General features: G+C 49.2%; 1 protein-coding gene across 1 annotated transcript in view; it reads left to right on the top strand.

Annotated features, from left to right (window-relative positions):
* The first annotated feature begins 7,325 nt into the window (after window positions 1–7,325).
* The window catches only part of LOC123480257 (cell adhesion molecule DSCAM), a 452,836-nt gene continuing 444,145 nt past the window's right edge, over window positions 7,326–16,016 (top strand). The window contains exon 1 of the mRNA XM_053917294.1: window positions 7,326–7,478. Within this exon, the coding sequence (XP_053773269.1) occupies window positions 7,436–7,478 (43 nt within the window). The 5' untranslated portion in view covers window positions 7,326–7,435. The remainder of the gene's footprint in view (window positions 7,479–16,016) is intronic.

Here is a 16,016-nt window from a genome sequence, read left to right as displayed (position 1 = left end):
TCGAAAACCGAGTCTTTCTTTTCCACCATTCAGCAGTTACTCACTGAGCGCTTACTACATGCTAGGCATCGTTGTAGGTGTGGTCGCTGCAGTAGTGAAGACAAAGTCATGGTTTTATAGAGGTGGACGAGCCAACTAATGATACAGAGGTTTACAAATAAATATAGAGATGTAGAACTCAGGATAAATATCGACAGGGGAGAAATGCTGTCGGTGTGGGGGTGGTCAGGGAAAGACTCTGAAGAGAAAGCATTTGCGCTGGGAGTGATGGCAGTAGGGAGAGAGCCGTGGGGGAAGGAGGGTGGGCACTTGCTGGTTGTGTCTGAGGAAAACCAAGGAAGCCGGTGCTGAGCGTGCAAGTGGAAACGTAGCAGATCTACCTTGAAGGCTGCTGCTGGTGGTGGTGGCGGCAGTGGTGGTGGCAGTTGTGGCGGTGGAGGGTGCAGGGCCCACGTAAGGGCTTCGGAATTTATGCTGTGAAAGGTCAGAAGGCGATGGAGAATTTTGAACAGGACATCCATGGGTCTGATGTGTGTGTGTGTGTGTGTGTGTGTGTATTTTAAAAGATCCCGCTGGCTGCTTTATAGACACCAGGGTGTGGGAGTCAGGGTGGAAGTAGAGAGGAACATTAAAATCCTATAAGAGATGATGGCGTTCCTGTTCTTGGTCCGTGGCTCCTCTGACCAGACAGGCAGCCCAGAGGAAACCCTGGGAGTCATCTTGGTGTCCTCCCTATTTCTCACTATTCCTGACTAATCCTCACCACTTCCTGCCTATCTCTCACCACTTCCTGTCTCCCACCTGTCCCAGCCTCTCTCTTACCAGTGTTCAAAGAAGACCAGTTCTTTCTAGACCTAAGAGCGTTGTGCTTGGATTTAAACCCAGCAGTGCCCCTGACTGGCTGGGTGCCACAGTGCCTGTTCCTGAGCCAGGTTTCCTGGCCTGAAGAAGGGGAGTACCACTGATAGCACTGACCACCCGGACAAGAACTGCATTCAGTAAGCATGTACAGACTTGGCATGGAACTCGACAAGCCAGTGCCGAGCAAACATCAGTGACAAACCCAGGGACTGCTACCCTGACATTGATAGCAGCTGTCATCACTATTAGTAGTAGTTCTGAGTTCTTATCATCTCACCTTTTAAACGTCTTCCCATATTATAAGACGTAAGTGTCTTCATCCCAGTACCATGGCTTTCATCAAATCTAAATCATTTTCCATCTGGATTCAGGCTAATTTTCTAATGGTCTTCCAGTGTCTTTCTCAAATCCCGCGGGTCATTCTCTACTGTGCCCTTATCAGGGAAGGCTTCCAAAACATAAATCAGATCCTGCCACTTTCTCCTCACCACACACCAGTGGTTCCCTCTTCCCTTCCAGGATAAGGTCCAAATACCTCTTTGCACTGGTCCTTGCACACTGGGCTCATTTCCTGCCATGCCTACACACGCACACGCACCTGCGTGCACACACACATCAGCAGACAGACGCAGATGTGCCGCCTCCCGAGCTTATCTCATCAAAATATTGTACTTATTATCCGAATCCCATGCTAAACTGTGAGATTAGTAGGGACTGTGTTTTAGTCATTTTTCATGTACAATAAAGTACATAAGGTACACTAGTCTTAATTGTACAGCTTGATGAATTTTTATATGTGTACGTGTCCTTGTAGCTTCCACCCAGATCCAGACAGAGACCATTTCAAGCAGCCCCAAGGCTCTCTGGTGCCCTTCCAGATCCATGCTTACTCATCTTCAAACGCTCAGGATTTATTATTGCGACTTGTAGGCAGCAGGCGTGCTCCAAATATTTGTGGAAGAAATGGACAGGCTATTGCTGACACTCTTGACCGTCACTGCCCTTTGCTGTTCTGAGACCAGAGGTGTAATAACGTCTGATTTCAATTTAATCAAAGCTCCAGCAGCTGGAATGAGACTTTGTCAAGTAATAAATTTACTCAAAGTGTTTCTAAAGGCCCAGTTGTGGACAGTAATGATTTCATGCAATTGTTGTCTGTAATCTTTATCAAAGCCAGATCTCGTACCCTTTAAGATAAGAAGAGCAGGGAGGATTGATTCGTTTTCAAGGGAAGAACCAGAGACTCTGGGATAAATTGTGACCTTCTTCTCTGGGCATATGCACCCCAATGGGCCTCTGAGGCTTATGGTTCTGGTGAGAGGTAGGGCAAGACCCTGGAGTCTTCATTCAAGTCTGTGTTCCTTTCTCTCAGGAAACCCTTCCCATGCCTCCTGCCTTTTGATGGGAGGCATCTCACATCTTGTTGTGGGTTGAAATGTGTGTCTCCCAAATGATATGGAAACCCTAACTACCAGGACCTCAGAATGTGACCGTCTTTACAAGTAGGGTCACTGCAAGTAGCAGATGCAATTAGTTAAGAGGAGGTCTTCCTGGCTTAGGGTGAGTCCCTCACTGTATAGGACCATGGTCCTTATAGGAAGAGAGGAGACACAGAGACACACACAGGGGCTAGCCAGGTGAAGACAGAGCCTGGAGTAATGCCTCTGCGTGCTACATGATGCTGAGGACTGCTGGCACCACGAGCAGCTGGAAGAGGCATGGAAGGATTCTCCCCTACGAGTTCCGGAAGGATGCCCCTGCTGACACCTTGACTTGGGATCCCTGTCCTCCAGCACTAGTAGACAGTACGTTTCTGTTGTTTTAAGTGATCTTGTTTGTGGTCCTTGTTTAGGCACCCGAGGACACTAACACTGGCAACCGCTTATCTTCTGGTTCAGAATTAACCGCATGTGTCAGAAGGGAGGGAGCCATCCCACTGTGGCCACCACAATGTCTCCACCTGAAACGCCTCCTTACGCATCCCATCTGTGTGCAGCCCATCCCCTCCTTAGAACGTGGCTGAGATGCCACCACTCCAGAGTGGTCTCCTTGATCTGCCAACAAAAATCAGGGGAGTAATAGGCAATGTCATTGGTTGAGGCTGCTCACCGGAATGTGTTGTTTCTGTCTTAGCATCGTTCAAATGGATACAAACATAGTCTCTTTGATTTGCCTCTCTTCGGCTAGGAGGGCTGACAGTAGGCAGATAGGGTGGGGGGCAGCAATTCCACATGGAAAGCCTTCAGGTCAGAGGTTGATCTTCAGGAGGCCAGGTATTATATCAGTTAGGAACACAAAAAAGAATTCCATTGTTGGAGGTGGTCATCAAGAGGACCTGACTGCCCATTGACCCTGGGGCCAGAAGGGGAAACTGGAGGCCCCACCCCCCCACCTCCACCCCTCCTTCTGGTACTAGGAGCCTTCAAGGATGAAACTTTGAGACAGTAGGTGTTGCCGGGATCATCTGGACCCCACACATGACTGAACCCCATTAAGGACTCTACATAAACTCTTAAGGTGCTGGTAGGTGGGTGTGGACACCCAACAAGCCACATTCCCTTGCTTATTAAAACCACCACTGACAAATCTAGAGTGGCCTTCAAATTTCACCTGGAAAAGTCCCAAGGAGGTTTAAAACCAGGGCACAGTACACCTGAACGTGTTTGATGAAGTTGGCTTTTCCTGATATGTACTGACTCAGGGAAGGATGCCCCTTGCCTTGATTCAATGTTCACGTTGACATCTTAACTGAATTGAAGGACCAGTTCAATTGCCATTGCCTCCGAAAGACGTTCTGAGGGTGAGTATGAAACATGCTTTCTCTTTGAAATGTCCACAGCACTTTATGAGTCCATATCTTGGAGTGTGGGTCACTTTCCATGGGTGTTTGAAATCTGCATTCCATCCCAAGGATATTGATAGGGCTGGTCCATGTGCCAGGCACCGTGCCAGGCTTTGGGGACGACTTCTTGAACTGGAGAGATGCTGATCACGGAGCTGACAATTCCATGGGATGTGTTCTTATACTGAACTATGTTCTCATGACATTTGCGAAAAGAGTTGGGCTCTGTTAGGCAGGTTCTAGATATTTAGCCAGTTGAGTCGTGGCAGGTGCATTACGCGGACAGCCACAGAGGGTTGGCTTCACGGGGTGGGACAAGCGCATTGGGTGGGCCAGAAAGTTCATTTAGTTTTTTCCGTACAATGGCTCTAGTAGTTCTTAGTTGTCTTTAACTTCATTTGACACAATTTTGTTAGATTGTATTGTGACAGCTGTCATATCAACGTGCATTAAAAAAAATTATCAAAATTGGTGTATTTTTGTGCAGACATTTTAATATCAGAGTTGGATGAAAATACGCAACATATTCAGTGTATTATGCTTTATTATTTCAAGAAAGGTAAAAATGCAACTGAAATGCAAAAAAAAAAAAAGATTTGTGCAGTGTATGGAGAAGGTACTGTGACGGATCAAATGTGTCAAAAGTAGTTTGTGAATTTTCTTGGTATTATTGACATTTTGGCCAAATAATTCTTTGCTGTGGGGCTGTCTTATGCATTGAAAGATGTTTAGCAGTGCCCCTGGCCTCTCCCCACTAGAAGCCAATAGCAGAAGATAGCCGGCTTACTCAAAGTATCCAGATCAATAAAGTTATTGGTGAAAATGAAAAATGTGTCTTCTATTTTATGGAAAAAACTAAATGGACTTTTTGGCCAACCCAATACATACACTGAGAACCCCCCACCCCAAAGGGTTTGCACTTGGGGTGAAATCCTCTGTCGCTGCCTTCTTGAAATTTTTATTAATTTTAAAAATTAATTTTATTCATGCACTGATGGCTCCCAAATCATCCTGCCTCCTACCACCTGCTCGGCAGGTGGTCTTGGCTCACCACGCCCCCACGCCATGGTGCCCTGGGCATTGACCAGCCTCTGTCCCCCCCATTCTTCAGTCACTGCTGCTTTCCAATAGGGTGACAACTGGACCACATTGGAAGAGTAGGCCTGGGTTCTTTTGTTGGTCACCCTCAGTCTGCCTGGTGGGGGCCTGGAATGCACACAGGGAGTTGGGCATTGTATCTGCATCCGGGTGGTATTTTAGTGTGGCATCTGGCAGAAACTGTCCCTGCCCCAGGCCACCCTTCCTATGGCAGAGTCCACAAGTGTGTTGAGTGAGCCCCTCAGATATAGGTACAGTAATTCCCAGCTTGGAGACTGCAGTCCCTTGGGGATCTTCCACCCACTGAGCATTGGGGCAGTGCTCTGTGGGAAAGGGGGATTGACTGCCCCTCCCCCAACCCTGATCGGGAGCATAGCACATTGGTCCAGCAGAGGTGGCCCACTGGTGTTGTCCTGTGTCCCATGCAGTCACCAGTGACTCTCCCTATGCCCAAGGAAGCATGACACTAAAGAGCAAATAAAAACCACCATGACAAGTGGAACGATACTGAGAAAGAAAGGGATAAGTTTTATATTTTAGTATGTTTAATGGTGCATTTTTCCTTTTGAATAAGGAGCCCCTCATTTCCATTTTGCACTTGGCCCAAATTATGTAGTGGGCCCTGCTCCCAACCTCAGTAATAACCACAGCCGTCGCTGTGACAGTGACCACGTGCTAGGAATATGCCATCAGATCTCTACAACCGTGATAAGTTAGGGCCTTGATAACCTCCATTCTGCAGAGGAGGACGATGAGGCGCGGTGCTGTGCACGTGGCCCCGGGTTCCGTAAGTAGCCACGCGGGGCTCTGACCCCAGGTGGGTCTGACCCCCGTGCTTGAGTGCTAATATTAAGGCTGAGTGGAGCCCCGTGAATGGCTGGCCTGCCGTTAAGAATCTGTGAATTGACTTGCACGTGCAGGGGAGCTGGATGCAGCAACAGAAATTGCCCCATCACGTGCCTCCTGTGCTGCATTTAGGAAAGCCTGGGAACACCCCTCGCCTGCAAAGCCCGAGGACCCTGGGGCCTGTGGCAGTGCAGTGCAGGGCTGGGCGGAGGTCCTGAGTGGGCAGCAGCACGTGACCACCTGCAGCTGCAGAGTGATGGCGAGCACGCAGCACCACGGGCTCAGCTGGCCCTTCCTTGTACACAGGGCCTGGCCATCTTGTGCCCAAGTCGGGTAAAGCACCATTTTGTTTCTGCCTCACCATTTGCTTTTCCTGTTGTTTGTGAGCCGCTCCAGGTGTGTGTAATTCCCCTTTTGTATTTGGAGGGGCACATGGGGCCCTGGGCAGAAGACACCCAGTACCCAGCAAGCCCACTCATTTCCCATGAGACCACCCTCCCCCGCGAATGCTCCTGCTCCGTCCCTTCTCCCTGCCTCTCAGCGTTCTACCTCGGATCCTACATTGGGGTGCAATCCATCCCCGTCAGTCATTATTTTGCAAAGTGAGGGAATATGGATGCATTCCCTTTTAAAGCCTTTATTTGAATATTATGACTTCAAGAACCTTACAGAATATTCAGGAGGTGTGATCATATTGGCTTTTCACAGCAATGTGGGAGGGGTTATATGTTTGGAATTACTCAGATTCTCAGCAATTTTAATCAGGTTTTTTTTTTTTTTTTTGCACCATTCAGAGAGCAAAATTAGAATTGCCTGTGTTTGTAGTTTACAATGTATTTGAGATAATTAAAAATTAGCCGGTGAAACCATAGAGATCTTTATAGCAGCATAAAGATTTGGAAGCATCATTCCCTCCAGGCTGATGAACTGGACTTTTATGACAGTAAATACGAAGCCTGAATCCAGCTGCACATTTTATTAAAACTGCTAACATTTCATGGTCACCTCTGCTTAGCTGACAACCTTCTGGAATAGTCACCCCTGGCCATATCTTATTTGCAACCGGCAAGCAAATAACTAAAAATAATCGGCTGTTGAAATGATTATTTAAGCCTCTAAGAAATGCATCCCGATGACTGTGCGTGAGTGTGTGGGGCTGCGCGCTCGCCGCTCCTGCCTCCAGTTCGCCTCCACTTCTCCGCTGCTGCTTTAAGACTGCAGAGCGCCCTGGCGGCCAGAGGCAGGGGAGGGGTCCCCGCTCGCCTCCGCTCGGCTGCTCGCTCCTCGCCCGCCGCCCGCCCGCGCGCGCGCCTCCCGGGCAGGGAAGGTGAGCAGGGATCACTGTGACTCGGGCCGCAGGAGAGGAAAGATGCGCCCGCCCGCCCGCCAGCTGCCTGGGTGTGGAGGCTGAGGGGCCGGCGCACCGGAGGCCGCTTGCTGTGCAGTTGGGGCGCCGGGCGCCCGGGATGAGCTCACGCCCGCGTGGGCGGCTGTGTGCACCTGCAGACCTGCCGGCGGCCCCCTGAGCGGACGGCGCACCTGGGCTGCAGCCCGGCGGGCCCGCTCTGGCCGCAGCGCGGGGCGCGGCGCCCGGGGGCAGGTGTGCAGGCGCGCGGCGCGCGGCGAGCGCAGCCCTCGCCCCGGAGCCCGGCCGCGCCGCGTGCCCGGGCGGCTCCGCAGCAGCGGCGGCGGGCGGGCGGCGGCCCTCGGGCAGGTGGCGAGCGAGCGGAGCCGGGCGGGGGGCGAGGCCGGCGCGTCGCTCGCGGGAGGCCGGGGAGCAGCAGGGGCATGTGGATACTGGCCCTCTCCTTGTTCCAGAGCTTCGCGAATGGTGAGCCTTTCGGTTTGTGATAATTTCTTTTCTTGTATTGACCCGAGCACGGGGGTGACTGGGTGCATGGGGGACGTCTTTCCCTGATTTCCCCGTCGGGGCTTGCTTACGTTTTCCTGCTTTCATTTTTAAATTATTTTTATTTTGCGGGGAGGAGAGGAGGCAACGAAGAGAGGCCAGGGGAAAATTGCCCTCTAATCATTTAGAGGAGCTAACCTAGCAAAGTGACAGCTTGGAGCCAACTCCAGTACTAGGTAGCTACCTCATTCAGAATCAGCCCGGTTTGGGGAGAGGAGGAGAGAAGGGGAGATGGGCACTTTGACACATGAGAACCTCCAAGGAAGGTGACATTCCAAGTGCAGGCAGGTGGAGGGGTTAATTAAGAGCATTTGCCTTCGGATTCAAAGCTGGCGAGCCTTTAAAAGATATGCTTTGATTCGGTTACAACTGATGCCCAGCAGCAGTGAAGGCTTTAAGAAAGATCTGTCCTTCCACCCCCGCCCCCCTTGGTACTACACTGTCCGCACTGGCATTTATGGAAAAATATGCACTCATAAGCATTACATCATCTGAAATGTGGACCAGTTTTTAAAAACACCTGTGTAGTTGTAAAAATGAAATCAGTGAATATTGTAAATAGCTCTGCTTCCCTCATGACCAACCCAGTATTGCATCTTGAAATGCTTTCCTCCTGGGTATTTGAAGAGCTATTGCTCTTGACTGAGTCAGACCCAATTAGTGAGTGTGCCTGCACCGTCGGCCGCCCGTCCCCGTGTAAACATGAACTTACATGTATGAATGGCTTCCTCTTATTTGGGAACGAGAGGAAATTGTCATCATTTGGCATCGCCTGGGAGTAGCTACAGCGTCAATTCCTATTTCAAATTTTGGGACACAAATCTGCATAAAATGCATGACTTGCTGACAGTTAAAATGAAAGCATTAAGCAGAATCCCCTGCCCAAGAGAGGGAGGAGGGAGGGAGGGAAAGAAGGAGAGAGGGAGGGAGAGGGAGAGAGAGAGAGAGACCAAATCTCGCCCTTGTGAGAAAATACCAGAAGCCAAGGGGAGGCTCTAAGATTTTCCGGGAGAATGCAGAGGGGAGCTCTGAGTGTTAACTGCATGGGGGTACATTTTCTTCGCCTATCTGGATAGTATTAAAGAATCAACACACCGACAGGCCTGAGGAAATGCATAAACTTTGTACAATTAAAAAAAAAAAAGGATGACAGAAATGGTAGAGGTGAAAGAAGGCTCTCCTGAAATGCATGTTAAAATGATACTTTGCTCTCTAATATAACCTAAAGCAAAGTGTTCAAAACTTTCATTTGGAGATTTCCTAGCAGGAAAGAATTGCAACAAGTTCTGACATGACACCCATCGTTCCCGGCGGGCACTACACCTCATCTGCAGCCTCCCGGGAATTTACCTTGGGGGATAGATCTGCTTTGGCTAATGGGTGGTGATGCGTCAGGGCCCGGGCCCTTCGTGCTGCTCTGCTGCCATGAACTCGGAGAACACGCAGGAGTGCTCACGTCTGTGTGCCAGGGCCACGGAGCCTTGACGGGCTGTCTCACCTGTCAGGGCGTGCAGCTTCGGACTCCGAGGCGAGGCCTGGATGACAGGTGAAATAACGCTTCCATCCTGTGGGGAGGTGTGTTTTAGGATGACGACAGAGGTTGTGCTTGTAATTGTCAGTCAATCAGTGCCTACTTCGCAGCTTCACAGTTCTGCGTGACAAAAATAGTGTGGAAGAATTGCTGATACAGTCTCTGATACAGCGGTGCTCTGAGTCTGTGAATCAGGTTTTATACTAACATAATCATAAAAGAATCATATATATTGAGAGATGGTATAAAACCTCAAATATTCTGTTATAAGGAAAAGGTATGCAAAGCGTATGTGTGTGCAGAATACCAAGCTCTGTGAGCATTGCCTTCTCCCACCTTTTTCAAGGCCTTTAAAGTTGATTGATAATCACCCTGATGGGGACTGTAATGAATGCAGGCAGATTTCACACATAAGATACAGATCGTACGTGCAAATGAGTATTTTACGTGGATGTGTAATATGTTCTGATCCTCTCTACCAGAAGGCTATGGGGCTCTCTTACATAAAAAGGGCCTTCTCTTTATATGATCAAGCATTGACCCCCCCCCCCCAAAAAAAAGCCTGACTATAGATTATTGAGCTCTTTCATTTTGGGGGAAACTAGCTTTAAAGAGTTGTTCAATGAATGACGCTCAGTGGTCAGTGCATGATGTGTGAAGGACTGTAAAATGTATAGTCACATTAAACATAAGATGAGTCCAGTTTGCATGCTGCCTCTTCATAGGACAATATGTCAGAACTGTGAAATTAAATGGTGCCTACCCGTCTGAATGACAGTTGGGAAAAAATGGAGAAATATATATATATTTTTTGACAACTGTCATATTTTAGTCTACCTTAATTTTGAAAAATTCCCAAGTGGGTGTGATAAAACATCCGTGAGTTCTAATATTTAAACTGATTACTGCTAGGCCACAAACACCAAAGGTCTGACATAAATATCTATTTGTAAAAGATTATGTAGTTTGGCTAGAAAAGTAAGACATAGCTGCATGTTAGCAGCAGCCAGTAGCCTTTTTCCTACAGATGTAATGGGACGTACGTTTATTTCTTACCAAAATCGTGGTTGCTGGACAGGCTGCAGACGGTGTGTCAGGTACAAATGAGACGCCGGAGACCAGTGCGTCGTGGGTTAAAGCCCTGAATGAATTACCTCACCTGATCAGGTGCAGTCGTCACGTTGAGAGCAGTCCACTTGTTCTGCACTCTTCCAGAAATACTCACGGGAGACCTTCGGTTACGGTTCGGAAAGGGGTCCATGTGTGTGCAGAGTCACAGCCGCACATGTCCCTCCATGTCTCAGGACGGAATCTTGCTGCGTTCCATTTTATCACAATTTCTCTGGGCTTTAACCCCAGCAAGCACGGTCTAGATTAAATGGAATTCTTGCGAAAAGCCCCGATGGGCCTCCGATAGGCAGAATAATGGATACGAAGCAGCTTTACTCTGCAGGGTGTGTTTTGTCCACATCCTTGCAGCGCTGTTCCATGTACACATGTGTCCCTGACGTTGCCTTTCTCTGAGCCCTGGAATCTGGCGCGTTGCTGCGTCGCTGTTTTCCGGGAGCTTGTGGACATTGGGGAGGGGGCAGTGGTTGGGGAGAGAGGGGGGTCATCAGAGCAAGTGGGGTGTCTAGAGCCTTTCGGCCATCACTGGTTCATCTCGACAAGGATTTATGTGCCACAAACTTGGCATTTTATTTGCATTTAGAAGCAGACCTTTGTGAGTACAAATGCACTTTCAGGGCTTTTAAGATGATTTTTTTCTTTAATTCATGTAAATATATGTAAGGAAAAGATGGTATCAGGTGAATAATTTCAGGGCCACCTCTCCTCCTCCCCCTCCCCTGTTCTTATGAAGCAGATTCAATTTCATACCAGAATTTCAGGGGTCATCTATAATTTCTAGGTCTCTCGCCCCTTGCAAAATGCCCTCCATGGGAAAACCAAATGTCATGCAGACCTTTAATAAATGCCAACCGATCCTTCCCCATCCTGGACTGTCTCCTGGGTGCCACTTTGGTGCGACCACAGTTCGTTGCTGCCTCTGGGGATCAGTGCCTCTCTGGATGGAACTGGTACAATGCAGCATGCTGGCATGGAAAACAGTTGTTGATGAAAAAGAAATGCTGATCTAAATCCGTAATTCCTGGACCTCCGTGTAGCTGTCAAAAGGTTTTCTGGCAGATGTGTGCAGGACGAGGTGCAGCGAGTGCTTCCTGAGGAGGCTCAGTGTACTTTGCATGGGAACTGGATGTAAAGGGGCGGGGGGAGGGAGAGGGAGATGAGAAGGGTCATTTGATGAGGAGAGACCTATGAACACTGCAGGGGACTGGACATTTATGTTTGCAAAATGGGCGGATGCATCTCTCAGTGGATGCATTTCCACATCCAGGGCACCCAAATTTCACCAAACGAGTTGAATCCTGCAGGCGAGACTGTGAATGTGCCTCATTCATAATTAACAGGCAGGGAAAGGAACGCAGTAGGCTCGGCAGCAGCATTTCCAGAGACTCCCATTTTCTCGGTTCCCCTGTGTGTCTGGCGCACCGGGCAGAGAGCAGGCACGGCCCTGGGGCATTCGCGTGCAAACCGCTGCGCCTGGGCATTTTCTTGGCTGCTGTCCCGAGGTGCCTGCTGGCTCTTGGTGACCAGCTCCATCCGCGGCCTGGGAGGTAGTCAGGTGGTGCTACCTGCATGTCAATTGTGTCCCTGCCATAGGACACTAGTGGGCGGCAGACCTCAGCAGACTGCTGCAGCAAGCCTTCAGCAGAGCAGGCAGCCTCGCCGCCTCACCGGAGAGATGCTGTGTGCGGGCGGTGGGAGGCTTTCCTCCCCGAGATTTGATTGCTCAAGTTCACGGTGCTCAGACTCCCATGTCTGGGAGTTCATTCTAACAGGAGCAACGCCAAGGCTATGGCAGGCTCGGCAGGGTCCGACCTCCTTTGTTCCCAATTTTGCAAGGGAGGGCCGTGTTTAGAGCCATGTTTTGAGACCCAGAAGGTCTGCAGAAAGGCAGAGGAGGTGTCTGGGGGCTGGGGGACCCGCACCCCCTCTCAGACGGGCCAGGGCCGCGTGTGTGTGGTTCCTCTGGAGGTGGCAGCTCCAGGAGCAGCCCCGCGCCTGATTGGCTGACCTTCCAATGTCATTCCAGGAGGCACTGCTGGCTTCTCCTCCCGCCGATGGTGACAGGGGTGAAGCTTCTCCGCAGTCCCGCAATCTCCTGGCTGCGGTGTGGTTCTTGGGAGGGCCAGGGTCCCCTCGCCCTCCCCAGGGGAATTGGGCAGCATCTTTTCCCCAGGACCCGACATTAACTCTTTGTGTTCTGGAGAGCTCAGCACAGAAATTCTCATCTCTCTCTGCCCTTCCCCCCACTATAGTTATATTCTTTTTTTCATATTTTGAAAATGAGAGAAAATTCAAAGTTGCCTTTTCCTCATCACATTTATGGCTTAAGATAAGACGGTGGGAATGTGAGATTCCAGCAACCTGACGTGTGTCCCTGGTGCAGCTCTGGATTCCCAGGGTGCAGCCCAAGGGTGCCTCGTGCAGGTGACACAGCGGCCACCGAGGTGGCAGGAGGGGAGCACGATGGGGCTGGAGCCCACAACGGGGCTTTTGGTTCAGGGTTAGATAGCTTCTTATCAGGACGTTTGGAGGGGCTGGGTCAGTCGCCCGCCCCCCAGATCAGACGTGGGCAGTGTGTTCTGTTGTGAGACCGTGCTCGTTCCCTGGATGGTGTCTAGGGCAATCTCCGACTCTGTTTATTTGCTGCTGATTCGGTGAGTGGCTGCCTCCCTCCCTGGACCATGGGGCCCACAGGTCAGGCTCCAGGGATGCCCAGGGGTGTCCTTTCACATGCGGGTGCAGAGCGCATGCGTGGAGAGGGTGGACATCCATGTTCAGTGTCTGAGCAAAGAAGGGCCAGATGCCGCCAGGAGCCTTCCTCTTTTCCGAACCTCCCCTCCTCTCTCCTGCCTCTCTCTCCTCCTCCCTTGCCAAGTCCCCTCCTTACCCGACCCCAACATCTGTTTGTAATATTGCGAGAAATGTACGTAAGCCCCCATGTGGCGTCCTTGACTCCTGCCATCTCATTTGGACACACTGACCCCATGGCTCTAGAGGCATTTATTTTCCAGAAATGCTTCTGGGGTATTTTCTTCTCTTTTCCAAAAGGGATTCACATTTGGACTCTGCGATGGGACTTCGCCACTAACGTATCATGTGATAGGATTGCTTGAGGTGCTCTTCCTGTGTGGAGTGGCTCCTGTGTCACAGAAACAAGTTTGGAACCGCAGAGAACACCTTGCTCTCAAGCGTGTTCTGCCACGCGGCAGGTTCAAAACCCTCTACAATCTGTAGTGCCCTGCCTGTTCTAAACACCGGTTGCAAACATCAAGCCAGCACGTAGGTTCTTTCCTAGGGGTTCCTGGGAATTCATTTCTCCATCAAAGAGCTGCCCAGGACATCCAAACAAAGCTGAGTTCTTAGGCCTTAATCGTCTTACCAAACAACAAACAACTCATACTGTTTTCTTAAGTAACATGTTTATTTATGGGTTTCTCATCAGTATCTTATTTTCTTGTTTTTGCAGCAGAACTAAATGTGAAAGTTGGTTCCTTCTTCAAAGTAACATAAAAGGAATATGTTTTTATCATTGTTAAAATTTTGATTTTTATTCAAATACAAGAATCAATTAGGTGTCTTATAGCTTACCATATTTACCATCATTTGTATTTTGGAGATCTGTGTTTGTTCAATGATGATCAATACTTAGGATTTTTTAAAAAATCGTTGAATTGGATTAGGTGTTGGTGTTTACACCCCTGGATTATGGAAATATATATCTTGATTTAACAGAGAGGGGTGAATGGGGTTGGCGAGATTAGAGATGTGGGAAGGAGAAGGAAAGAGGGTACTACACAGGAAGACAGAATGATGGGGAGGAATGACTCTTGCCTGCGTCCCTATTTAAGTTATTTTTACACATAAGACAGTGAGTAAGATTTAAGGGCGACCAAGCAGTCCTATTTATAGAAAACCCATTTGAAATGTGGCTGCTGAGACAGGAAAGAAAGAATTGAGAACGCGGGAGATCACCTCCACACTACATGCTGGCTTCCCCTAACCTCCTGGCACTCTACAGAATTTCTGGAGGAGAAAAAAAAGCAGAGCAACCCTTGCGAAAATATTGAGAAATCACTTTGACTCAGCAGTACCTTCTAGAAGTGCTTACAGGGTTTAAGTCCTTGTCAGACTTGGGTGGTGGTGGGGGGGGGCAATACCGGTATATAGATTATTTGGAAACTGCCCTTGGGTGGCGATCAGGTGTTGAATTTGCAACCCTGATACAAATATTTATTTCACCATAAGCTCCTTCATTTATGGAAGAATCCACATGCATGTTTCTAGTAGAGCAGTCACTCAGGGAAGCGTTCCAATTTGGGATCTTGTGATCGTCACTGGTTCCTCCGTGTTAACCAGATACGAAATTCTAGAGATTTAAATTGTGGTTTATGCTCTTCTCCTTGGTCATTCAGGTGGGGCGGATGATGTCACCACAGAGTGGCTTGATTGACGTCAATGTCATGGACAAAGGAAAAAGAACACGCTGACTCTTAAAGATGAGCTAGTCTTCCCCCCAGGACGGCATCTCCCTTGTGACATTCTGGCCGCACTGGCTTTGCGTGGGCTGTGTTTTCTGTTGAGAGTAGAATCCTCCAGTTTGTGTGGCAGTACTGCTGGTCTTCAGGCTGGAAATCTGGACAATGCCAGGTCCTGACCCCGCCCCAAGCCTGATGCTGTGAAAACCGTTTGCCTGTATCTTTTGAAGAACCGTCTGAAGAATGGGTGGCATGGGCGCGCGGGATGAGGTGGTGGAGAGAGACGTGAATGATCTAATGGCCGACTTGGAGTCACTGGAGCCTTGCCTCTTTTCGTGTGAAAAATGAGGAACCAGGAAACCATTTGTAGCTGGTTTTACACAGAATTTAAGCAGTTCTTGGTGTCCGCTGTACGTAAATACAGTGAAAGTCAGTTTATAGTTCTTCCTAGACACCCAAACTCTCAGATTATTGGATGCTTCTCCCAAACAACAGTGGTGATAACACTCCCGGTGAAGCCCAAGGACCCCAGAGTCCCCGGGTGCCTTTGGCATCCTCATGGGGCCCTCACACAATGATGATTGTGTGACACTGGGTTAGATCCAGGTGAATGGGTCGCCTCAGGCAGACAGGGTGCTGGCTGAGGTAGCCTCTGGGACATGCCGAAGGGCCATGTCATTTAAACTAGCTGACGGCCATGGAGACTCTTACCATCAATGCCTTTTTCTAATACTGAGCAAAGCACTGATTTTTCCCAGGAGGTCCTGTTTTTCCACTCACCGCACCAACTTTAGGGTGATTGGAAAATTTCTACTCTCATAGTAAAGACAGATAATTAGAATTGTGGCAATTCTCCATGTTTTTAAATTTTATTCCCATTTTTTATCCCCACATAAAGGCCCTGAGCTGTGTTTTGCAACCTTTGGAGTCAACATACTTTCTCATTAGAGAAACTGCTGATGTACTTATTCCCTCCTCGGTGGCCCCACTGGGGCATGATTTTGATCTTGGGTTCCCGCAGGACACACAACACCCCAAACCCCAGTCTGTGCAATTACAGTGTTTGCTTCTTAATATCAGTGGTAGAGCATTTTTAATAACTGATTTGTAGCTGCCAGGATAGAAATAACAATGCTTTGTAATATTACGTGTGGGACTTCAGGAAGGCGCTGAACACCCCCCTCCAACAGCTGGCTCTGCAGGCGACTTCAAACCACACAGAGAGCGCCATAGTGATTTTCTCAGCCTGCAGGACCTGACCATCGCCAGTTCTCGCAAAGGGTAGTCAGTTGTCTAGTCCATTGGCCGGCGAAAAGGAAATCTGTA

The sequence above is a fragment of the Desmodus rotundus genome, chromosome 2, assembly GCF_022682495.2.
Source record: "Desmodus rotundus isolate HL8 chromosome 2, HLdesRot8A.1, whole genome shotgun sequence".
Taxonomy (NCBI): Eukaryota; Metazoa; Chordata; class Mammalia; order Chiroptera; family Phyllostomidae; genus Desmodus; species Desmodus rotundus.
The sequence above is the reverse complement of the archived record's forward strand: the minus strand, read 5'-3'. Positions and strand labels throughout refer to the sequence as shown.